Source organism: Neodiprion lecontei, chromosome 7 (assembly GCF_021901455.1).
Source record: "Neodiprion lecontei isolate iyNeoLeco1 chromosome 7, iyNeoLeco1.1, whole genome shotgun sequence".
In the NCBI taxonomy this organism is placed as follows: domain Eukaryota; kingdom Metazoa; phylum Arthropoda; class Insecta; order Hymenoptera; family Diprionidae; genus Neodiprion; species Neodiprion lecontei.
In genome coordinates, this window is record NC_060266.1 from 2647404 (window position 1) to 2674718 (window position 27315).

Genomic DNA, 27315 nt, shown 5'->3' on the forward strand with positions numbered 1-27315 from the left:
GTAATTCATTACTGGAAAGCAACATTGGTAGAGGAATTGCAGTAGCTTTGGCCAGCCGGTATACGGCAAAGCTTGGCTCATGATTTGCTGTACTGTCATGCAGAGAGGCGGTGGAAAATAACGAATTACGTGGGTAAATCGGAGGCTTTTGCTGCTTACGCATCATCGCAGGTTAATGCTGGGATTTGAACCAACGCTAGTGGCCGTAGGTACCCGTCGATGATTACGTATTGAATAACCGTAGAGTAGCCTCCGTTCATCCATTCGTTTGTTCGTTAAATCATTCAACAACATGTCATTCGATCTCGGAGTTTCATATTCGCAGTTTAGTAAGCGCGTACAAATTAGTGCTCAAATCAATGCTCTTAAAAAATCAGTGGAAACAGAATATCAGAAATCACCGGTGAATTTCTCTGGCCATGAGTCGAAATTTAAAATGGCCAGAGTCTGGACTTGATACTGTACCAAGTCTCAACGGCTTAAAGAGTCTTCGGACACTGTGTAGCTTAAATTATCCAATGGTCAATATTCTGGACTCCTCTTATTAGGGTGTGAAACAAGAAAATTCAATCGCGAAAACACGACGGACAATTCTGCGTTTCGACCCATGGAAACGATTGGACTCAACGAATTGTGAGTCAATTTAAATGTCTAGGGTTCGGAGCTTCAACCTTTTCCCTTTTTTCTAACTACTGCTAACTAGAATCCAGCAAATGACAACACAGGTCAGCAGTGAAAAAAAAAAAAAAATTTTCATCTAAACGGATCGTTTTTGGCAAATCTTTCATTTTCGATTGTTCTGAATCCAAAAGCGATTTCCATTTCCCTCCATCACGTACAGTATTCTTACAAAATACAAGACGTTTGCATAAAAAAAGCATATCGATAGTGATAAAACCCCCATTTTATTACACTTGAGGAAAAAAACTTGACCCGATGGAACTTTTTGAGTACTTTTCCCGATTTTAGCGAGTGAAAATCTATAAGAAATAGTATAAAAAAATTTACAGTCATTTCATTGCAGACCCGTGCAATCGTTCCCTACTTTCCGCACGGCGTTTTCCAGTCGTTGGTGAAAAATGAGGGGCAATGGATGGCACGCGTTGCCGATTTGACAGATAAACCCTGCATGGCGTCAGTTTCCACCTGCATTTCCAGGTACAATGTAGGCAGGGTTGTCTTATTCGAGGTGAGCTGACCCACCACCCTCACCTGCAAGCTCTGCGTCCTCGGGCATGAATATTCAGTCTGCGCTTTACATACGCTGAATATGTATCCTCCAGGGTCCTTCCTCCCTCCCTCTTAGGTTATTTACAAGATGCAGATATACGCCGAGCGGAGCGACGGGCACATTGCGGAACAGCCGCATCCTAAGCGACGCGCTGTGTAACGCCGTGCGTTCCCAGGTGGAACAACCCGAAGCCACAAGCCTCTCGAATTGCGTCATCTACCAAAATCCGTCGCGAGACGGTGAGACGATATTTTCCAATTTCGATCGCGTTTTTTTTACGCACAAAGTCACAGTTGTCTAAACTCCGGAGACGATGTCTTTATTTCGAGACGCTTTTTGACTAGGGTTTCAGGTCGAGACTTTTCGAAACGAGAATTCTTGGGAAATCTTGCCTTACATGAGACGAGAAAAAAGTGTCGAGAAGTCGAGAAATCGCGTCTTGATTGTACGCGACTGTAGATACTGTATCACGACCGAATAAATAATAACTGTTGATGACTATTAACAAGGTTAAATTTATTTTGCACTTTATTAACAGATTTGTGATTTTTTTTTCATAAGTTTTAGAAGTTTATCGAAAATTTGAGAATTCCCGGTAATTCCTGGTCGACAATTCTCGAGTCCCGAGAAAAAAAATGAATCGAGAAATTCGGAACCTTATCTTTGACATTGCAAACGAGTTTGAATAATTTGTGACGTATCGTCAGGAGAAAAATTCACATATTTATCAGTCGTTTTGAGTGATTTGCCAACAATGTTTAAAGTCCTTTGACAAATGATGAGTTATTTATCACAACCAGTGACAAACATGTTCGGTACACGTCTAAAGTGAATTTCAGATACGTCGAGTCACGCTTTTGACATTTGAAAGGTGCTTTTTAGCGACTTTTGAGTCGTTTCAAGAATTATTGGTTTTCTTAAGAACCATTTCGTGTCAGTTGGAGTGATTTTAAGTCACGTTTCAGCCATTCAACGCCGTCTGTAACCAGTGTAACCTTTCACCAAAAAATTGTAACCAAAAAATTCCTCTCCGCTTTTCCTCTCCTTCATTTTCTCGATACGAGTGTGAATATACCGAGTAAGCAGCTTCTGTCGCTACTCGTCACGTGGTTCGCCACCTTCGCGTTTTTCCGGGTCGAGCAGAGGATGAGTGACACGAGGGACAAGATAAAAAGTAAAACCTAGAGGGAACACTTTTCGCCCGGAGCTTTTTCGCGAAGCCTGAATCGCAACGAAGAGAGATAGCCGGGCGTAGGCGACGTGTTACAGGCACATCATTTTTTATTTACTCACACATTATCTGAAGAGGTACAGAGTTGCTCGCAGTCTTTCCCTCGCTGTTCGCTGCCAGGCAGGTGTACTCGCCTGCGGAACTCCGTGTAAGCCCTTGAAGCACCAGAGAGTAGTCGCTAAGAACTACGCCGGCCGTCGCGTTATTCTTCAGCTCCTTACCCTGCCGAGAACAGAACGAATTGCGATGAATAAATTGAAGGAAAAAGGACCAGGCCAATTATCCGCTCATGCGGTATTTCATTTTGCAATTAAATTCTACGAGGGTTTTAAACGTTCACTGACCAAAGCACCGAAAGTCGTTCGAATACGTTTAAAGTTAATTTATACGAATTGGAATTATCTTGACTCATCTGATGATTGTATGTAACTTGATTTTATTCGTCACGGTAAGCTAGTCTAAGTTGTCAGTAAAGTCAATTCGAGTGATTTCATATCTTCGAGACATTTAAAATTCATCCGGAAGTATGGATTAAGTCGGTGTTAGTGACGGTAATTCATTTGATTTTACTTCCAATTTACTGGAGTTCCTGTGAAGTCACTTGAAGTTAGTTTAAATCAAGTGGAAATACCTTTACTCACTTGATTCCTGAACTTGGTTACACAAATCAACCTAAATTCGCGAAGTTGTGAGGGAAGTCAATTCGAACGGTTTCAAGTTTTGAAGTTATTTAAATTTCCCCGAAAATCAGGTCACTCAAAATTACTTCAAATTATGTTCATTTATCTCAAGTCACTCGAGGACTGCACTTCATTATCGGACTAAACCTGAACATTGATATAAAGATACTAAAAATCAGTCTGGTCGACAATATTGGATACTTTACGATAAGATTAAAATCAGGAACAAGTCAACCAGAATAAAGGCGATAAGAAAATAGAATTTGAATAATAATAATGCCCGAACGTTGTCAGCAAATTGTTTAAATTAAACGTTGTTTAACAAATTTTCTTTTGTCATGTGAAATGTAAAAAACATTTCTCAAATTTCAATTAATGAGAAAATTCTTTAAAAATTCATGTGTATTCGTAAACATTAACGAATTCATTTCACATGAAAAAAAAAAAACACATTCCCGAAAAATTCGTTAAACTTTTGACAACTTTTGAGAATTATTATTATCAAAGTTTAACTTTGCCATCGTCTTTATTGTGGTTGATTTATTTCAAATTTTCATCTCATCACAAAATATTAGTCATTCAAAATTCCCTAAAAGTAAAGATCGAGTAGCTTGAAGTACCTAAAACTTGTACGATTTAGCTGAAAATCTAGGAAATCCGTGAAGTGATTCGAACGCATGTAAATTATTCCTCAGTTCGGGACTTGGCGCTTGATCAAGTCTTAATAAGCTCGATGATTGATACTCACGTCCTTGAACCAGGCGAGCTTGTACTCCTTCGGATTCGCCCTGACCTTGCACTCGAAGTAGACGTCGGCACCCTCCTTGATGTCGTCAGGATTCAGAGTTGATCCCATGCGCAGAGTTACTACGGGCTGATACTGAACATCGAGGCGCCATTTGTCCTCTTTCACGCTATCCGGTATCACCGGATTCTCCGCTCGACATGTCAGGTATTTACCGTCGTCGTCGATCATCGGAACGAAACTCAGTATGCTCAGACTCTGGTTATTCTCCGTCGAATACTGAGCAGAAGGAAAAGGAATCAGTCGTCCGGGTAGCGGGTTCAAATATACGAGTCAATTTTTTTTAACAACGAACGAGGGTGAAGAAAAAGTGATCGCAGCGTCGAGTCGACGTCAAATTAATTCGAGTATTCCCACCAGCGCTGCAGCGGATAAAAATTTCTACGATTGTTGTTGAAATTCTGCTGCTAAGCTACTCGAAGTAATGTGTCAGATACTCAAATTTTTTCATACATATATCGAAGTATTCCACCTCAAACAGACTTACGTCTGACGTTCACCATTTTTTAATCAGTTTTAGATTTTTTGGACAATGGGTTTGATTTTCACCGCTCCCAAAAACACAAAAATCCAATTTTCAAAATTTTTCTTTCACATATATTTCAAAAAAGAAAATCTTCGATCTTATCTTCTTTTCACTCACATTTTTCGCCTTCTTTATCTGCCTGTTTGCGATCCACCACGTGATCACAGCCATCGGTCTGGATCCAGTGCTTCTGCACTCGACGTCGTACTTCTTGTCCGCCGATAAGCGCGGCTCCTTAGTCAGTATCTGAACCACCAATGGTTTGACTGAAACAGGTTAGCAAAGAAAAGGAAAAAATAAGAAATTGATACAAAAGACAAAATACTTCTCATTCGACTCTTGTCGCAATTTATAACTATCTTATTCGAGCATTTATCCATTGAACCATACATACGATTACACTTTTATTCAAGCAAAAATTGGACTAGTGCACATATACGTACAAAAATGTAACTCAAAATTTCAATTTATAAATCAATTTCTTCTTCCCCTTCGTTTTTTTTTTTTTTTTTTTTGTTGTTTCTTCTTTTTTTAGAATTTGAAGCCTTACTGCACGTTACCTACTTCTGTGCTTATAAATCATATTGATTATTGAAAATATAAAAGCACAAAATCACCAATAATTTTAAAAAATTTTTTTTCACATTTACATTCGTCGGGTTATTTTCTTACACAAAAAAAAAAAATAAAAAAAAAAAGAAAAAAAAACAAAACACATCGTACAACGTTAAAATTTTATTTTTATTTCAAATTTTCGTCACGCACGATTGGGCAAGCTCACCTTTACGTGCACAGGGTGTTGAAAAAAGGGGTGAGAGAGAGCCGAGGGGGAGGGGGGTTTTATTCTGTGCTCTTAGTCGTAGATTCCGAGTGGCAGATATCAGCAACGCCTCTTGGGGTCCCGCAAGACGGATCAGTGGATCGCGTGGATCGCGTGTCTGGACGAAAGGCATGCGTTCGAATTCCGTGTTTCAGTCCCCACCCTTCCCTCTTTTTACTTTTCCCTTTCACCCCCTTTCCACGGCACTCCGGATCAAACGGGGCGAAACGTGGATGCTCGAGAAAACGCGGAGGTGTAAAGGTAACGTTACACATACATAATATACAAGTGTGCAAGCCGGGGTAAAAAACGAGAAAGAGGGAAGCCGAACGAACTATTCGAATCGACGATAAGACTAATGCAAACACGAGTAAGAACATTACGGGTGCGTATTATTCAGGGGTGGCTTGTAGATTTTATGATATATATGTAGCGTGATATAGACGTTTTAAGTCTACTAAAGTCTACAAGTGATAATATCCAAAATTGAACACAGATTTTTTGGTAATTTTTTGAGAATTTTCGATATGTTGGAATATGGTGTTCAAAAAGAAAGTGCAAAAACCAAAAAAAAAAAAAAAAAATGTAAGAGAAAAATTCGTGTGTCAGAATAAGAGATGAAAAATAAGATATTTGAGATTTTTAAAAAAGAGTAATTTTTAGATGGGTTTGAATAATGATAAATAATTAACGGATGGAGGGAAAAATCTGAAGTAAATTCAGTAGTGATTTTTTGAGACCCGCAAAATCGTACAAAAATGCGTGAAGCGAATGAAAACTGGTAAGGATTTTTTATTGGTCGACTTGACACGGAAATCCCCGTATGTGTGTGTACGTGTGTTTTTTTTTCTCTCTTTTTTTTCAAAGCATGCAACTACCGCTGAAAAATGGGTGAAAAAAATCTCGCTGTACACTGCTGGAAAAATTGAACTAAACATAACGTCACAGCAGGTCCACTTTGTTTGTTGCGTTATTTGTTGAATGTCGGTTAGTGAATATGACAAACAATTTTGTGATTTTAACATTTCAATTGTCGTATCAACGTTTAATTTTTAATTTTCTGGGTTTTTTTTTTCACTTAGTAATACGTTAAAAAATTATTAAATCAACCCGAAAATTTTAGCAGACCTGCTGGAATATTTCTTTTTCGAACCTTGTACGAGTATACTCGGAAAAAATGTAACTCCACTTTCAAACATTGAAATAAATTATTTATAGGCACGTGCAACGACATACGTGGAACGTTATATTTTTTTTTTTCTTCTACTCTTGTTTTTCATTTCCGAGGCAATGTTTTTTCGAGGGTGGATACAACTCAAACAGAACGCTTAACCCTGACCACCGTTACGTATGGAAACAAGTTTTTCGAGTCGTTTTGTAATCGTATATCAACTGGCGAATTGTTTTTTTTCTATGAATTTTTCGTTGAATAAACTTACTCTGGGAATTCTTCGTCAGATCATAACGATGATCTGAAACTGTTATTTCCGAAAGTTTAATAGGTGAATCTTTTTTTCTTGTAGTTTTTCGAACGATTCAGAAATCTTGATCTTCTTGTTATTATTATTATTATTATTATTATTTTTTTTTTATGAAAATAATATTCAGGCTATAAATCAGTCTGAAAATATCATTATTTTTCTCTTCTCATTTAAAATTTTTTATTCCGAATTAGAACTTGATTGTTAAATAATACAAGTTAATTAAAACACGCTTCGATTTACACAGAAACGGTTGGAAATAAAGTTCCGTTTCTGAAATTTCATTGAAAATAAATCGAACTCGACAAAATAAAATTTTGTCAAAAGTTATGTAAATCAAAATAAAAGATTGCGAAATATATAATCCATACGTTCTTTCTTCCGAGTAGAGAATACAACGACGTAAAAGAGGATGAATATTATAGATATTGGTCAGGGTTCAATGAAACTCGAGTAGGCATGGAATGCTTGAAAAATGTGAGAAAAGGTGTAAAGGAAATGAAAAACGGAGTCAGTCACGGCGTGTCTTGGGTTTTGCTTCTTTTTCCTTCCGCTTCCGTCACATTTTGTACTTATCTTTCGTTATTGTGTAATTAACTAACGGAAACCTGAATATCTTTACATCGCCTTAAAAAAATTTGATAAATTTTGTCATCCATTATTCCCACAAAAAATAAAAGGGAATAGAAGGATGTGAAAAGAAAGGAAACTAAAAGCTAAAAATTAACTCACCACTTACGAAATACGCGTAGGTATTACACGTGATTCTAATTAACCACGTAACTAATTACAGAGGCACGGAGTGGAGGAGAAGAAAGTCGTAATTACATTCTGGAATAACGGGAGGCTAACAAGCCTTGAAACTTGGTGTAAAACGGTCGGCAAATATTTCGAAACTTCTCAAAATTCTGTGCATCGATTAAAAATCACATAAAATGTTTGAAAATATGTCGCAGTTTTCCAGAAATACTCGAAATCGTGTAAATTCTGTATAGAAATTTGTATAAAAATTATTCTGAAATCAACTGAGAATTTTTGCAATTTTGTATAATCATTATCGATTTTCTCGCAACTATTTAAAATCATTAGAAATCCAAGGAATTCTTTTCTTTTCTTGTAATTTCACAGAATACATAATAATTTTATAAACATATCGTGTAAATTCATTTAAAATCTTGTAAAATTTTCGTAACTTACAACGCAATAAATATTCAACGTTATCGTGCGAAGCTTTTTAAAATCTTTTCAAGTTATTATTCTCAATTTCCGAAATGACGTAAAATTTCGATGCTCAGCAAAGCCCTTGAAATATTACAAGTTTCGTGATGTTATATAATAAAGCTCCTTTTCCATTCAGTTTCGCTGGCTTTTTTGTACGGCTTTTGGTTAATTAACTGTTGATTAATTTTTCATCGGGCCAAGGTTGGCATATTTCGTTCGAATTTTCACAGAGCTGTTAAAAGTAGCCAACAGCAAAAGGCTTCCGCGATATCGTTCACTCTAAATTGGCATAAAACGCTTGAGAAAAGATGTTAATACCGAGTGTTGCTTTTCCTTTTTCCATTTTGATGTTCTTGTTATTTTTTTTTTTTTCTCTCTAGTGATATTCCGTACTTTCCTCTCAATCACTCGCAAGGTGAAATGCAAACCAAATGTGTATAATATAAGAACAACGAATCTTCGTTGAACTCTAAAAACTTCTTTGGAGCGTGAAGCCCTTTAAGCTTTGTAGAAAGCTCAAGTTTAAATTAACTGCACTTCAAACTAGAAGAAATTCAATTCACCGAATAAATTTATCTGCGCTTATACGTGTGTGTTCAATTTAGTATGTATTTATGTATTAAGAATATAAAAAAAGGAATAATAAGTATGTATTTATACACCTACTAAATATTGGTATGAAGGTAAGTAAGGATTTTTTTTCAAAGGAATCCTAACGATATCCCGTGGCATAAAAAAAAACAAAAAAATATAAGATGAAGAAAGAATATAATTTGTTATCTGTCCCCCAATTTCTTTGCCGCAGTTTCGTTCGCGAAACGGAGGAACGAAAAACTTAATTATGCTCATAAAAATGAACTGAAAGATCTTTTCTCAATAAAATTTTCTCATTCGACTTCTTTTCTTTCTTGTCTAAGGCTTCCTTCTTATTAACTTCTTTCCAAACGTCGATATTGAATAAAATCGTACGTTTAACTCAGCCTTAATTCAATCATTCGCTTCGTTCGTTAATGCAACTGTTCCTGAAACTGTTCAATATTTCATTCGTTCACCAATTACGTAAATTCGTCCTAAATTCGTTTATTCGTTCAATTGCCGAATTTCTATACAATATTTGCAAATCTGTGTGAAAAATAACTCATCGTAGGAAAATAAATGTTCTCAAGGGACTAGAAACGATTGGAAACTCGAACTCCCAAGAAAATCGCATTTCCAAAGCGGAAACATTTCACAACTCTTTGAAGGAATGAGCAAAAGTCACAGGGTAAAAATTTTCAAACAGTTTTCTTATAAATTTCATTCTCCTCTCAGCATTATATCCGTGTTTTCTGTTTCTATTTTTGTTTTTGTAACATCATTATTCCTTACTGTAAATGTACGACTATTGTTTCAAAAGAAAACAGAGAAACGAAATTCAAACACAGAGCGAAACTCACAATGCAAGGTCGAAAAAATGTCGCAAAGTTGCGAAAATGTAAAAAAAAAAAACAAACGAAAGAGAAGAACAAGGTTGAAACCGTAACGATTATTGTAAATTACATTCTCTTCGCAGCATTATCGTTTCACTTAGCCGTCGTCCATGATTTATCGTTTAATATATTTAGGCTACTTACGGTTGACGTTGAGTATCAGAAGCTTCGACTGGGGCTGAACGAGGTTTGTGTTGCTCGCCTGGCAAATGAGCCGCGCCTTGAGGTGCTGCCTGCCAACTTTGGGGTATGACAAGTGGTTGACGGTAACCCCGGTGTCGGTTTTGTAGTGGTAAGACTCATCTATCACCGTGTTTTCGAGGAACCAAGTCAGCCTTGGCGGGGGTTTGCCGCCCCTCGTTTCGCAGATGAGGTTCACGTCGTCGCCCTCGTTGTACGGCTCCTCGATCCTCGATATATCCCTCGTTGTTCCATCGAGTATGATTGGCCTCTCCGGCGCGACTGTTGATCACCGAAATAAATCCCGTGCGGTAAAGAAGAATTTCTTCATTCATAAAAATGATAAGACGAGCTCGGATATTGAAAAATTTTTCTACTTTGTTTTTTTTTTTTTAATCGGATTACGAGCTTTTCCAATTTGCGCGACAAATTTTCGAAAATTAAATCGTCTCGTCAAGAAAATTCTTTCCCTGCCGGAGAGTTTAAAAGTTTTCGAATGAAAAATTAATTTGGGGCGGTATAAAATATCAGAAAACTCGCATCGATCGATAGAAAATTAAAACCAATCGCCCTTTTGTTAGAAGCTGTTATAAATGTTCTTTATTATCCAAAATTAGGATGCAACTTTTTTTTTATATCAAAATCGAAAAATACAATTTTGGATAAAAAATAAAGTTCAGTTTTGAAAATTCCAGTACTTCTTACAATCCTTTTCGACTTTGTCACTCGGGTAACAGTTTCTTTCAATTGTTATAATAATTTTGATGCCGATGCAACAGTAAAAAAATTGAATACCGCAGTAACTAGACAATATAGAAGTATAATCAATCCAGTTACTTGTATCACATTTTTCTACAATCTCAACAATGTTACGAAACATTTCTGTTACGCCTAAGATAACCATCTAACTGGAATTTTCTAGTAACCGTGACAAAAGAAATTATTTCCGAGTGTACCGTGAGCTTAAATTACTTGGACAATTTTTACCAGAAACAAAAAATGAATTCCTCTTACGATAATTATTTCATTAGCTTGATTTCTTTGCGAAACGTTTACGCGGAAAAAGGGGCCAGAACTTATCAAACCTATGGAATTAGTTCTCTGCAGAGCAATACCATTTACGTGATTCAAATTCGTTGTACACTTTGCTAGATTGAAATGAACTGCGTTGTTCGGTTGTTCGGAGTGTAATCAATTCATTTCCATTGATCATTCGAGTCTCGATAGGCTTTAATTAGTAATGCATTTTATTCGATTGAAGCGATACCATTAGTTGATGACTATAACGAAAACATTTAATCTCTGTTTGGACACCGATTCGATGTTAAATGGTTTAAGTAAAAGATTAAATTACTATCAGAAATCTTACTTTCGTATTTTTCTAATCGTCGTAATTAATTAGAAACTGTCCACAAAATTTTTTAGTTGAAAAACAAACACGAGAGGATGAAAATAAAGTTGGCAGAAAAAAAAAACCCTCTATAAACCGGTCGAATATTTTTTTGTCAAAGACAATCGAAAATTAATTGCTCAAACAATTCAACTAATTTCAACTGAGTTGTTTATAATCTCTAATTATCGATAGGATAATTAATAATTTTCAAGAAATCTTTTGCTTTTTAAAATTTTAAACTTTTCTATCGCCATATTTGTTGGTATGGAAATAAAAAATGCGCTCACCAATCACGGTTAAATTCATTTTCTGGTTTCTGGTCGGTGAATTTTTGAAGTCGACTCTGCACCGGTAGATTCCTTCGTCTTTAACCTCGAGCCTGTCGATGCTGAGGTGGGCCGGATTAGAAGCGGTGACAAAAAAGGCCCTGGGTCCCAAAGCGGTCGGCGAAGACCACAACGATGGGGAATAAAACTGGCGATCTCGCACATCGAAGCTAAAAAAACAAAATTCGCAATCACACAAATCGATATCGCAAATTAAGGTGACCTCAAAAATAGGTGAAAGAAGCGTCAGAAATTTCAACAAGTTTTACAGGATTCTTGAAAATCGATTTCAGAACTGGACGAATCCCGGAAATGAAATTTTTCAAATTTGTGCAGATTGTGGCGATTTTTTTTTTCTTCGTTTTCATATCATTAAAAAAAGTACACGCTGAATGAAAACTAAAAACCGCAACTTTTACAATTCCACGTTTTTACAATTTCGTCAAATCTTTCGGGAACAAATTTTGTTGAATTTTGAATTAAAATTTTCACAATTCCTGTAAGAGAAGTGTTTTTTTTCTTTTTCTTTTTTTTCTCTCACTCTTTTTCGTTATATAAGAACTGGTCAAATTATAGGGTTAAATTGAGATCTTGACACAATTACATCGCAAAGAGGCTGTGCTGAATTATAATAAATATCTGCAAATTAACATTTTGTAAAACTGAGTAATAATTTACAGTGTAACGAAAGGAGACGAAAATTGAGTTCTCGCAGCGCTGAGACGATTTATGGTATAAATTTTGGGCAATCCTTGAGGTGGGATGATTTTTGCTCGGTTTAATTCGAGCACCGGGATGGAAAGAAGAAGGGGGTCGTAGTCACCTGGGGAGTAATCCCCGTACGTGATTGCATATTAGGCATCCAGGAGTGAACTCTGGCCTCTCGACACCGACTAAAAGTTAAATTACGTTCGGCAACTGCGCGGCGAGGCGACGAGAGAAGAGGAGAGGAGAGAAGAGAACTGAGTTTCTGCGAATCTCTCTTCTGCCTGCCCTGTGACTGACTGAGATCACTCACTCACTCGCTCACTCACTCACGGAGCGGGAATAACGAGGTCGATGTATAAACAGAAAAGGAGAGAGAGAAAGAGAGGCGAGAGTTCGCGAATTTCTTTTTTTTCTCTCTCTGTCTTCCCTTTTTTCGTTTCTCTTTTGAATAGAGGATTTATTCGGCTCGTACGTATCGTTCGTACAGAAACAAGGGTTCAAAGCAGTAACTAAATTGTCAAGCCAATTGAAATTTAAATTGAAACGATTCCTTTTTGATGCGTAACACAAGCGTTTGAAATATATAAATTTAATCGAATTAATACGCTGGTTCGTTATTCGTGAAAAAATTTATTAATCACTGGTTAAAACATATTTCAGTGACGAAAAAAATTCTTATACATAGAAAAATAAAAAAAAAAAGAAGGGAATTCGCGACGACAGGCAAAATTAATTTTTTACGCTATTTAATTGATGTTTATAAAAAAAAGTTTAAGCCTCCTGATTCTATTTTTTCCTTCATTTCTTCTTCGAATGGTTATTACATCGCTTCAGAGTAAATATCTTTCAAAGATGGGAAATTAAGAATCCTTCCAGCCAAAATTCTACGGAATAAAAAGTAAATAAACTCGTTGTACCTTACTCGCGTGTAATCTCGATTTTTCCCGATGTATCTTTATGATCGTAAAACGGGGATTTTTGAGAGCAGAGACGGGTGGATGATGATGGGGATAAGATCGAGATCCGAAGAGAAAGAGAGAGACTGGAAGAAAAAAAAATAAATAAATATAAAATAAGAAAAAGCAGAAGAGTAATAACACTGCAGAAAAGAAGAAAAGAAAGACGATTTTGCGAGCGGTCGAAATAGGTATAACGTGAGAAATAAAATTGGAACATATTTTACGAGAGCTGAAGGGGAAGAAGAGCAAGAGAAACGGGGGATGGTTTCACCCTCTCGGTTCTTCAGTGCCTGTAGCCGCGAGTTTGTACGAGCTACCATTCGTATTTAAGGAGTTGGGGGTGGATGAGCAAGAAGAGGAGGAGAGAAAAAAGAGGAAGAGAAAAAGAGAGAGAGAGAGAGTGGAAAGGGAAATTCGGTGGACCATAATTTTTTTCCTTTCCTCTGAGGCGCTCCATTTTTTCCGTTTTTTTTTTTTCGCTTTTGTCCCTTGGCCCCCCTTTTTCTTCCTTCCCTCTTTACCGGGGAACCGGCGAATCAAATCTCCGAGGGATCCGCGCACCGTAAATCCGTCTCTTTCTTTCTCCCATTTCGTTTCACCCCCCATCACGGCTTGGGCTCGTTATTCTTCTTATCTAAACTCCCGGCCCATGGCTCCTACCTGTATATCGGCTCCATTCCGTCCCCCTTGAACCACAACACCATGAATATTGCGTCGTCCGGATCTGTCGGCTGCACGTCGCACGGTAACTGCACCTTGTCACCCGCGACACCAACCACGTCGATCACCGGTACTGAAAACGAAAAAGGGGGAGATGTTAGACATCGAATGATCATGATTCAGGGGTATTTGCCGCATTGCAGCATTCATTCGTTCGTTCGTTCGTTCATTCATTCATTCATTCGTCGATTCAATATTTAGTTCATCTATTCATTGGTCAATTCAATAATTAATTCATCTTTTCATTCACCTATTCATTCGTGAATTCAATAATCGAACAATTTATTTATTCATTCATCAATTTAATAATTGAATAAGTAATTCATTCGTTCACTCATTCATCCCTTCATTGATTCATTCGTTCATTCCTTCATTCCCTTCGTTCCCTTCTTGGTCTATTTACGCTCGAAGAAACATTCCTGTGCTCACATTCGTACAATTATCCACTTATTCAATCTGTCACCGAAGCGGTTTTTTTATTAATTCTCGCAATGAATTGTCCATTTTTTTTAGGCATTATTCATTACAGGTACACCTATTCATAGATTCATCATGCTATTCATTTATTAAGTCACTCGTTTTCTAACTCACTCGTCAATTCACCCACTCATCCGATCTACTCAACCGTAATTCATCAATTTTGTGTCTATTCTCGATGTAATTATTTAATTCGTTCACGCATTGATCCAACGTTCACTCGATCGTTCAAGTAATTCAATTCACTTGTTCAACAATTTTCAATATTCACGCGTTGTCTTCCATAAATTTTATAACTCAATGTATTCAATATTTCAAAACCGTATAAAAAAAAAATCGACAGCGAACCTCTGCAGCTGATTCAATCTCAAGTGCTAAAAAAAAGGATCCAAAATATGCAATTGACTTATTGATTCGCTATCTGAAAATCTCGAGTGAATAAATCAACCTTCCCTACTTCATCAACAGTCCTCACTTTACGTGCTGTAAATGCAATTATACAAGCAGAGCAAAGTGAATACAAAATATTTATCCACTTTTCCACGTAAGGTAGTTCGGCCGTTGCGCGAAGCGCAGTAATTTATTAAAAATTGACTCGACAACCGCGGTAGGTTGGTTTTACCGCCGGTAATCACTCGACGTTCGTTCGTTCTTTCATTGGCTCGTTTCGGAACTCCTTCGAGGAAACCAAGAGGATAAAACTCCCCGTAGATTTTGCGAACGTTGCCTGGGAGCACCGATGTTATATAACTACAGTCGAGCTTGCCGCCCATACAAATAGCAATAATCATCCTCATAATGGAACCCGTGTACCATGATTGGCACCGAACACGCCACGTTCTCATCACGGCCATGGGTTGTGGGTTAGTTGTTCCGTCCGCAAACGCGACGATTCTTCAAAGAAAAGTGGCCAACTTGCTTCGCTCCTTTCCACCCCAATTCACCCAACTCCCACTTTTCTCCCGACCAACCTCTCGATCGACGCACACAATTTTTTCTCCTTCCAACAGCTTTCTTGTGTACATACAGGATGTATATGTATATATTCTTGGCATGCAGATTTAACCACCGAAATAAGAACGTAGCAAATTTTTTCAAAACTATTTTTCCCCCGTATTCCGTACACGGTATAACGATATAACACGGTATAACACGAATTTCTTCAACCATGTTGTATAATTCACTGCGTTCCGAACGTTTCTACAAAACGCCGAAATAACGATAACTCCGAAACGTAATCATAGACCCCCCGTAACAATCACCCTGGACAAAGTACACGCAACTTGATCTGTGGGTAAGTTTGCAACAGTTGTTTTGCGATCGAAGGAACAAGAGAGCACGAGCGTAACTCCAAGGTTTAAGTACCCAGATGTATCCCAAACCTAATCCAGGTTGAACAGAGTATAACACGGGGAATAACGCAAAGCAACGTAACGTAACGCAACGCGGCCCAAAAGCCAAGCGACCAAAGTTGAGTTAACCCCCTGGTTAAAATTGCGGGTGATGTTTCAGGGCATGCCGCATTATCCCTAGCAGGATAGGTAAGGTGGATCAGAAGGTGGCGGAGGCGTCGAGTCACAGAGTGCCTTATCTCGGGGCGATTAGATTTACATGTAGATGGAGTTATCACAATTTAACGAACTCCGTCGCGTCGTATCCCTCCCTTCAACTCCGCGAGCGAACCAAACTCCCCTCCTTTATACGTAACTACGCAGGGGTGTAGCACCTCGTGTATATATATATATATAAATTTACACACACACACGCACACACACACACATATATGTATATAGGAAATGACACCTAAACCGTCGCCGCATAAGCCGCCTTTGTCTCAACACACCTCACTTCAGGTCTTAACTCCTTCTAAGAAGTTCCTTGCTCGTGTGTAATAGTTTATATTATGGGCATGGTAAGACGGATATTGTACAAACCGAGGAATGGGGGAAAACTGTTTAGGAATTCGTTTATAAGCAGCTGCTGCAGGTGCCGTAATACGATGTGTTGGTGTTACGATATATTCAAATGAAAGATACCAATGATGTAGATAAAAATTCGATATTCAATTTGCATTTGGACTGCGATTTCGAACATGGTTTAGATACAGTATCAGACATTTTTTCATTTCTTCGGGTTTTCAATCAGGCTCTCATTTTTTTTTTCTTTTTTGGGTGTTTTTTAGACAGCGATTAAATGCCAATTTGAATCTATTAGCTTCGAGCTTAAACTTTTGGTAATGTTCGTTTCGTTGTGTTAGATTTTTATTTTTCATCCATCACTTGAATCCAGCCATTAAAATTTTCCCCAGTAATTCATACCTTGAATCCTCAAGATCATACTTTGTTTCTTAGCGCGCAATTTGAAAAGAAGAAAAACCCATAAAAACCATTGTTCGAAGAAAGAATTCCGAGCACAGACTCGGGAGAATCATCAATTTCGTAGAACACATCATTCCAACGCCCCCTACATCAGGAAGTTAAGCAGCGTTCGATGCAAACGTGTAAATTGTAAAGCATAATTTTTCCAAGCAGTCGATTCAAAAGCATTGAGCAGGTTTCAGAAAAGGGAGCAACAATTCATCCGAGTGTACCAAAGAGCGACGTATTTCCGCTCGCGATTTTTCCATTCAAGAAAACTGTCGACGAAAGCCCGAGTCACCCGCGAGCTTTGGAAGTTGGGGCGCGATTTTTGTTGAACCGTTTGCCAGGTTGGGGGTGTAATTTATCGGATAATGTGGAACGGCGGCAGCAGCGGTAAAAGTGGAGGGGGATGCGGAAGGTTCGCCGCATCGGCTGGAATTGCCTCGCTGCGCGAATGCCGCGGTTCGTCAGGAGTGGGGGAAGATGGACGGAGGAACGGCGGAACTGTGGAACACGGGAACCGGCGTACAGCGCCCTCTTTCCCTTCCCCCCCCACCACGTCACCCGAGCGGCCGGATTATAAGTTCGCATAAAGTTCGGGCCTCGGGTAGGCGGGCTTCTCCCTCATCCTTCTCGGGGCGAGGAACCCGCGGAACAATTTCATTTATCACGAGAAAAATAGCGGTTAAACTCCGTAAGCGAGTGTACTATAAACTTTCCCTCGAGAAGCGGAGAACGCGTCGCGTCGCGACGCTACGCGACGCGGACGCCCCGAGGAAGAGGGATGAGGGGGGGGGGTAACGGGAATAATAAGGAATAAGGTGGAGGACGAGCGATGGGAATTCGGAATTCCGTGCGCGAGAACCAGTCGGTAGAAAAGGCTACTCGGAATCCCGAGGGAATTGCGTCGCGCCCTTTTCAACCAAATCGAGTAAATTAGAGCGCGTTTTGCCTGCGGGACACTTTTCGCACCTTATGCTTTATGCACAATTGAACTTAAATTGCGCCGTTTTTGGTTCAGGCAGAAGCACGAGTACTTAAAACTGTAACTTTAACTCTTTTCTATCAGAAATCGAACCGCTTGACCCTTTCATGCGTACATTATTCTTTACATGCGATTCACTTGAAATTTGGCATTCGCGGGATTTTGGGCTCACTGATTACGAATCCGAACTCGAAATTCGAAAATTCAATATGGTAGACAAATATGATCAAGAAGTAAAATTTTGAAAGAATTCTGTACAATTTTTTGGTGTGTATTAAATTTTTGTAAAAACAGGTATTCGGATTTTTATGGTTGATTAGCAGAAAAAGTACGAATTTTGACCATTTGTTTACATGTGCTATTTTTTCAATAGATAAATAAATAAATCTTACATTGTTGTTTGGACTTTCAAATATTTCAGGGGCCATGTAGAACGAAAAAACTCGGCGATTGTTATCAAAACAGTAGTTTAATAAATGAAAAGGCGGAAGGTTGAGCATCTCAGCGTGAATTAAAGGAAAAACCGATGAATTCGACAAAAATTTCGTGAATGCTCGACTCAGAATCCAATTCAATATCTTCGGTACAATTGGATTAATCGGAAAATGGTTGGCATAGTGTAAAAAAAAAAAAATATCGAGCACCAAAATTCTTTCAAAACCGTTATACCAGTATTTACAACCGGAGCAGCAGATCAATGCGGAAGTCAAGCCCAATGCGAAACAGCTTTGCAGCTTTTTGCGAAAGCGCTGGACGTTTGCGACCAGTTTTTCGTTCACTGTTTCTCCCTCGTTCAGCTTTATCCCTTTGCTCGAAAGAGGGAAAAATCGTATCGTAAAAAAGTATGTTGATGCAAGAGATGGCGATGTAAAAAAAAAAAATCCACGAGGGACGTCACTAACGGTTCGAATCGCTGAAAGAAATATACGGATTCTGAACGAATGCATGCATTGGTAAATCCACGTATACGCGAAGGTATTCAGATATAATCCATACGTGAGTTACACGTTTTATTTTTTTTTAAATACGGTGTGTCATCGTATGTCATATAACTATATTTTTCGATCGTGATAAAAAATGAAAATAGTTAAGGACTGAGCGGTAACCGGAACTAAAAATTTCTCTCAGTGTATTCAGTTATTGAAATATTTCAGGGCTTAAGACAAACTGCAAAAGTTATTAGAAGTAAGAGAATTAAATGTAACTGTCATGACAGATTAAATAATATAAGCACAATACGTACTACTTCGTAGGATTGATATTTGAAATCCGACGTATATGTATGCAAAAAAAAAAAAAAAAAATGATATCACTACTCGCACGTCGATCGATCCAAATATCGAAATAAAATTCAAGTATCGATCTCAATATCCAATGACTAAAATTGTACATTCTACGGTAAAGAACCTACAGAAGCCTCGAAGATATAAAGGCTATGGAAGACCTGTAAAGGTTTCAAAAATCTCCTACTCCGAATCAAAACGTGGAAGAAACAAAATTATCGGCCAAATTTAGATCTAGAATAGGTTCTCTTTTCGGTACAAAGATAGTCCTACCACGTCCTGCGAAACGCAGGACTTGCAGGCGTACACGAGGGTCGACGAAACTTCGACTCGGGGCTGCAGCATGAATAGCCTTTTCACTGGCCGCGCCGTATCCAGTGGACACAAATCAACACCGTCTATACAGCGAGACGTTTTTTCTTTTTTTCTTCGTTTTTTTTTTTCACCAGGCTCCATGGGGATGAAAGTTTTCTCTTTATTTCGACTTTTTTTTCGTCTTTCGCTTTTAGCGTAGCTGCTTTTTCCTCGCTTCCTACCCCCAATTCTATTTTATATCATTTCCTGCTTTTTTTTTCTTCGTATTTTATGTTTCTCTCTCTCTCTCTCTCTCCGGTTTTTTTCATCGGATGTAACGTGTATAATGTCCCTTCATTCTGGACCCGACGTTCAGACTTCGTTTTCCACCTGGCACACTCGGCCAGCAAGTCCATTCCATTCATCGTCTGCAGTGGGCGGAGAAATTTCTTTTTTTCGTATCTTTTTTTTTTCTTTTTGGGTGTTTTTTTTCTTTACCATCGGCCATTTTTCTCCGGATTTCCGTATTTTTTTTCTTTCTTTTCATCTCTTCTTCTCACTTTATTTTCTGCTTCAATGATGAATAAACAAAACTGAGATGAAAATATCAACACTCGAAGTGGTGGATTCCTATCTTCATATTCGAATATTATAAATAATGGATCCAACATAACGGACATCGGTATAAAAAATTTCGAAGATTTCGTTGTAATATGAAAATCTGTAGATACAAGGACGACGTCCAAAGTGTGAAATTGAAATTAAGATATCGATAAAAAAAAATTCAACGAAATGAAATCAAGCAATTCGTTAGTCAGAATCAAAATCTTTTGTATCGTGTAGCGTCTTGAGAGTTTTTCACTTTTACTGTAACTAATGAAACGAAATTTTCATTCAATTTTTCTATTTCGTGGGATATAACTCGTCTCGAATTTTGTTAAACTAACACCAATCCATGAGGTTTTTAACCGGAGTACGAATTACAGAGTGCGAATTACGGGTACGGTTTTATGGTTATTACAGAGAACAGCTCGGTGCAGTTTCCCTGTTAAAAAATCAGACTAAATTCCGCTTTGCAAGTAAAAGCAGTAAAGCGAGTAAGTGAGTCAGTAAGTAGGTAGCGATAATCGGGTCGCGTTACTGATTAGCTACAGAGTCGAATTGCGCCAGTAAAGTCGAGCTGTACGAGTCCATTGGTTACGAAAATTGACTGACTTCTTCATTACACTTTTTTTAAACCGACCCCTGATCGTCAGATGAGTTCATTTCGATACATGGACATGCCACGAACAGACTGGCATAAAATGTGACGCGGTGATCTGTAAATATCGGAAAAATTCCAGAATCCCTTTCAGTCAATTTTTTGTCATAGAAAAAAAAAAAAAAGCTAATAACGTTCACTGAGAATAGAGTTTATATTCAATGTTAAGAAACACGTGTATTTGGTTATGGTGAAATAAATGTTTCGTTGTTATTATCGAATTTTTGAAAAAACTATTAACACGTTTCGATCGATCATTGTTTAGTTCATCCAAAATTTGATAATAATAACGAAATATTGACATCGCCATATCCAAATATACGTTTCTTAACACTAAATGAACTCGTTTCTCAGTGTTGAAGAAAAATCTTGAGTTCTTGTGTTCATTCCGTATTTCGTTATATTTTTATGATACGTATGTAAATATTTTTTTATAACAACTTTAATCATGTAACGAAATGAATTTGTGCAATTTTAATTAACTCGTGCATGTTCGTGCGAATAAATTCATCTTGTAATTCCGTAAAAATTTAAAACAGAATTTTTAATATACAAGCCGTATGGCAAAGAAAATATTAGAAAAACAAAAAAAAAAAAAAAAAAAACAGAGTCAACCCTTGCACGATCATTAATTCTGCATGAATGTAATTACGACGCGTGTATTTTTTTTCTCCTTTTTTTCTTTTTCATTCCACCGCGTTACTGCCGTTATCGTACCGTTATTTCACACATATATATAACTATAATATACGCAGATGCTTTTGAAAGTTACACCCAGGCATATCTGTATCTGTTGGTTTGTAGGTGTAATTAATATATCAGGATCATCATTCGACGGTATAAATCGGGTTTAATTATGTATAATATATCGCGGCGTTAGATAATACAGAATTTACACGCGTGTCGGAGTGCATGTAGAGGGAATTTTCGGCCATGGAAAGGGGTCGAGTGAAATGGTGCAGGTGGATGGGAAACGAATTAATTATGGCGAAACAGCAATTATAGCTTTCTGCCCAACGGAGGCGAAAACCGAACACGCGAGAAATTTAATTCCACCAAAACTCACCTCTATAATTCCTTTATCCCTGTCATAAGTTGTTCCACTTTATCGGTTAATTCGATTCCAATTCTATTCTCACGAAAATGGGTAATAATATAAACAATTTATTGCGTAAGTGTGTCTATTTTTTTATTTGACATTAAAAAAAAAAAAAAAAAAACATAAAACGAAAGAGTAAAATACGAGTGCCAACGACAAACGAAAATTTGTAATCGGAAGACGAAGTAGCGTGAACGAGGAGATAAATTAAATGTCGCGAAAAGCTCAGACTGTAACTTCCTTTTCTCCTTCGACAAAAACTGAGGGTGAAAAAAAAAAAGAAGCCAAAACGGATGCAAAGGAAAAAAGTTTTCAACAAAACTGAATAAAACGGAGACGAAAAAAATAAAAAAAAAAAAAAAAAAAAACAAATAAAATGTATAACTGCAAATGTTATCTACGTACATCTATCTGGCGGGCAGAAGCGGCGCGCGTAGCTCTGGTTGCGTATACGAGTATACGTGAATATATATCTATATACACAGATTGAACGGGAAGGGGGAATTTGGATGGTGGTGTAGGTTTTTTTTTTTGGGTGGGGGGGGGGGGGGGGGGGGGTGAAAGATCGAGGACGATTCCGAGCCATTTTGCCGAGGAAATTTATGGCTGAAATAATGTGGAAATAGTGGAATTCTGAGAGAGTTGGCGGGGGGTGGTGTTGGAGGGTGAGGGGGGACGATATGAAAGACGAAAAGAGACGAGGAGGAGGAGGAGGAGGGTGTATTACGAGGATGCGGGCGAAGCCCGGCGCCTTTCACTATATATACCTATACATATCCATCCGCCTCGCTGTATATACAACGGGGAAAAAGATGATTCAGGCGAAACAAGGGTTTGTCTCTCTATAGGGCAGGGGAAAAGGAGGGAAAGGCTGGGAGAGTAAAGGTAAAGAAGAGGGAAGCGGCCGAGGCATCGGTTCTTATCTCTCTCGCGTCGAAGAAAGTGCGGAGAGTAATGTACAAGAGCGGCGTGAGAGCATGAGAATTACGCGAATGACGGAGATTAACCGAGAGAGTGTAAAAGGGTGAGGAGAAAAGCGGCAAACCCCGGCGAAACGTCGTCGGGTCAAACGATCCGCAGACTCGATTTCTTCTTTCTTGTATCGTCGGGGATAAAGTTGAACGTTTTTCAGCGACCCGCAGATCATACGACGAACAAACGCCGAAGATATATATCGCTTATGCGACGATCGATTCTATCTTTTCATACTTCTTACTTCGCCTCGATTTGGGAATAATGCAATTTATTCTAGGATCTGTGCTTTTTGTCGACACTGTTGAAAATTATTGTCAATTTACTCGCACGTTCATCCTGCAAAAGATTCGTCAATTTACGATATCAGATTGGAAATTTACAAAAACGTTACAGCGACGTAAATTCGTTTACTATGCATTTGTCTTAGATTTACAATTCATATTTTTAAATTTACTAAAATTGATAAGGAATAAGAAAAAAAACTCATTTGGATTCAGTTAATTGTGTGGTAAAATTTGTTGCGTTTGTTAATCGAATAAACAGTTGATTTTTTGTGTCCGTTGATATGAAGTCACACTGAAAATCGGTGCTGAATATTTAGATCAACCGTTGTTTTCGAAAGTCTATTTGTAAGTAATAACTTTGGCGACACTTTTCAGAAAACTTGTGTTCCGGAAAAAAATTGCCGTCAAATTATACGAATACGTTAGAATTCAAGGGTGGTCTGTATAAGAATACTGGTCAAATAATAATACTAGATAAAAAAATCGGTATATCTAAGTTTATAAAAATTTATATATATATATAATACACCTACTCGTGAATTCAAGAATTATGATGTTCGATGTCCAAAAATCTAAATTAAAATCGGTATCAAACTTTATCACTTATTCAAAAATCCAACAACTTCTATTCACTAACTAAAAATGAAACCAAATAACCGAATTAAAAATCGCTATCAAACTTTATTACAAATTATTTAAGAATTAAAAAATTAGTGTCCGCTAACTAAAAACCAAACCAAAAATCGGTATCAACCAATTTCCGCGTGTTAGGCGATCTGATTAAAATCAGTGACAATGAAACGAGTATCTTGACAGTCCGATTCATTGATAACCGGTCTTTGAGAGATTTACGTGTATATCGGCAGGCTCTGAAAGGGGTGTAAAAATCAATCCCTCCCCCCATTCTTCCGGCGAAAGGTGCAGAGGCAGCGGTTAGAAATTATTTAGCGTACGTGCGTGCGTGCGTGAGGTTGAAAAGAGGGGGTGTGACAAGAGGGTGGGTGGGAGTTATAACTCTCGGCGGGTACCGCACGGTAGATATATATATATATATATATATATATATGAATATATATATGTGTGTGTGTATACACGGGGCGAAAGCGATAGCCGGGGGTTTTTGCCTTGTGCAGGGAGTCGCGAGGGGAGGAGGAGAGCCGGGAATACACGGGATGAAATATCCCCCGTCGGGCAGCATCCTCGAGGATTTGTCGGCCAGGAATTGATTTAGGTATAACGGGTAGGACTTAATCCCTACGGGGTCCGCTCTCCCGGATCCGTCTCACTGTTCCCTTCTTCTTCCTTTGCGCCTCGGATCTGGCAGGAAAAAAAAAAAGGAGAGGAAACAAGAACAAAGAAAATAAAAATAAAATAATAATAATAAAACAAAGAATACCGCCGTTAACGCCCTTGGCTGTTAATATTGTATCACATAACGCAATACGCGTGTAACGTGATTCGATCCAAGCTTAAACAACATCCGGAATAATGATTTTCACGAATAAAATGCATAGTTAAAGGTGGAAATAGATTTTAGGACTACGTTTTTAGTGATTTTCATGAATTGTTTTTTTTTTTTTACAACTTTTTTTGCAATAAAAAAATACTTCAAGCAATGATATTGCTCCAAATTTAGGTTCACATAGAAGAAAGACATGTTCTTAAAGTAAATTTGAAACCCTATTGATTTCAGATGAAAATTGTGGCCTCCAGAATTTACACATTCTGACGGTGACCTCCGATGGATGGCGACTGATATCATCCATATTTTCCGAGAAAACACATAAAAAAAATCACGATATTTATTTGAATATACGTATGAAATGTTGTCAAAGTTTCAATAAATTATATACTTGCCTCTCTTGCCAAAAAATTCATGAAAATCATTTAAAAAGCATAGTCCTGAACCTATTCCTTCCCTTAAGCTAGATGATAAATTTTCACGATCAAACTTGCGAAATGTCATCAGTTAAGGAATAAATCTGAAAAAAAAAATTCTACAATCAATAGTATCTCATCGAATAGTTATATTTCACACCAATGATAATTCGTAAGAAAATTTACAGGATTTTTCATACACCTTGAAATGTTTTTCAATCGATACTTCGACAGTGAATACAAATAATTTTCGTTGCAAACACAGCAAGAAATGTAGAATATCATAATAATGATCTCGGTACGAATCAACTGGATTTTATAACGAGGAATTGAACCTGTCATTAATCGGTGTGACGAGGTCAATAATATTGATAATAACGATAATAAAAACATTGAAATCGTAATTCAAACGCGATACTCAAATATGTATAATGTAAACTGATTTTATATGCAATAACACGGAATAAAATGTCTTAAAATGTTTTATTTTTACCTGAACACGTCGAGAGAGCCGAGTTGGTGAATTTACGAGGACGTTGGTCAAGAGTCTTAATGGACCCAAAAAAAAAAAAAAAAGAAAGTAGAAGAAGAAGGAAGAGAACAAGAGGTTGTTACATACAGAGTATAAAAGGCGAGACTGTGGAAACAGGCAAAAGTTAAGAATGTTACATCCCCCTTTAAACGTGGCTTAATGGCCCGGTTTATAAGATATTGATTCAGTTCCCGTAAAGCTTTACCCTGTGACATAAATAATGCACCGCTGAGCCTATATAATTATTGGATATATATATATATATAAATATAAATCTTGTACGTGATACGCGATAATGCGTGCTCGATACACCGTGATTATTATTACCCAGTATAAGAAACATTTTTGTCCTTGATTAAATATTTATTCGAATCGACAAGTTTGCTCGTATTTTTCTCGTCGATTTTTATTTTATTTTTTATTCTTTGTAACCGAAGAATGTTTGACAAGCTGCTCGCGTATGAACGAATTGATCGACGAATTATATTAAAATATCTTATCGATCCGTTTTATGTTGAAACAAAGGATAAAAAAAAAAAAAAACAAAAAAAATTGATGGTTGAGATCATTTGGATGGGTAAAAAATTCAATTTCTTTTTCCAAGTTTTACGACGAAACTCTCCTTTCGTTGGGAGATTTCTTGTAGTTTGCGATCACCGCGTTGGTATAAACGTTGTGCTTCGTCAGTTTCTGAGACGGGTAATCTCATCATCATCCTCCCGTTAACGGGATTCATTGTTTAATATGTCCAATATTCACCTCGTTAGTGCTTCGAAAGTATGCATTACTCGGATACGTTCAGGGTGCTAATATCGCCCACCCAAATTAACCTGACCGTACAATAACTCGCGTTAGGTTGGGTCAGGATGGGCTACACTTGAAGGTAGATTCGGTGATAATGTCGAGGAATTTGGTGAAAGATTAAATATAAATTAATCGTAAGATTCATGGAATGATGATCCGAATTATCAAGTCGAGATTTTTCTTTTCTACAGAAGCATAAATGAAGTTGAAACAAGCAAATTTTTGTTTTCACACGTTTGTAAAGTGTCCAATTCGTCAGGTAAAAAATTTACGAGTATCACGTTCAATTTAAATATTAAATGGGATAAAAAATGTCATGATCAAAAACGTCTGGAGCATTGATGATAAAAATATATCTTACGCTCTGTAAAATTTTTTGCATTCAAATACCGCGATACATTGGTTAGTCAATTGCCCGAGGAAGGGATTGAAACCGGAAGCGACAGCCTCAGAATTAAATTATGATTGAAAACATGAATTATATCATCCGGTCCGTTCTCATTCCGCCAAGATATCGCATTTTCCGTATCTTGAGGAGCAAAAATCACAAAGTGTTCAAGCATAACTTGACACTACCTAGAATCAGATATTTTTTGGTAATATCACGTTTGCAAGGTACACTAATTACCATCACCGTTAAACGGTTTAAAGAAAACGGTTAGCCCGAGACAAGAATATGATAAACGTTCAGAGAGCGTACAATTATGATAAGAACTACGATAAAAACAGGAATAGAATCATTTCGGTGACACAAGAATAAATATATACTCGCAGCGAGGAACCTTAATTACTTTCCATCGCCGGCAGTCGCGAGTATATAAGAGTAGTTTTTTTCATTGTTCATCAAGCAGGTGACTGCTGGACGAATTAGTAGTGGTCTACGCGTCGAGAGTCGGACGATAAAAATGAAGGCTCGCAACGTCTTCTGGGTAATCGTATGTAAAAAAATAATTACCGAACTGTCGGATAAAAAGCGTGTAGACGAAAGAAAAAACACTTCGGTCACAGTTTTTGTGTTCAAAAGGAGAGGATAAAAACCCAATGAAACTCGAGGAGAAACCTCGGGACTGAAAGGACTTCGTTTGCCTTGGCGACTTTGAAATGATTTCACGCGTGTAACTTTCGCCCAAGATTTCGTCACTTTTACCCTCAATTACCGTTCTAATTATTTCATTCTCACCCAGTGTTCAACGTGATCGAAAACAGCGTGGAAAGCCCTTGGAACGTAATGATGGACGTTTTCATCGGCTTCGACGAGCTAAATAATACCGTTGAGTTCAATCTTTATACGACTTTGAACCCGAAGACGCCCGAGAAATTGTACTTCAACAAC

General features: G+C 37.7%; 1 protein-coding gene across 3 annotated transcripts in view; it reads right to left on the bottom strand.

Annotated features, from left to right (window-relative positions):
- Positions 1-27315, bottom strand: part of LOC107223199 (hemicentin-1) — a 117764-nt gene that overhangs the window by 23366 nt on the left and 67083 nt on the right. For all 3 annotated transcript variants that reach the window (XM_046745073.1, XM_046745072.1, XM_015662811.2), the window contains 6 exons: positions 13691-13823; positions 11325-11533; positions 9609-9926; positions 4591-4739; positions 3891-4166; positions 2525-2684 (listed from right to left, as the gene is read on the bottom strand). In XM_046745073.1, coding sequence (XP_046601029.1) covers positions 2525-2684; positions 3891-4166; positions 4591-4739; positions 9609-9926; positions 11325-11533; positions 13691-13823 — 1245 coding nt within the window. The remainder of the gene's footprint in view (positions 1-2524; positions 2685-3890; positions 4167-4590; positions 4740-9608; positions 9927-11324; positions 11534-13690; positions 13824-27315) is intronic.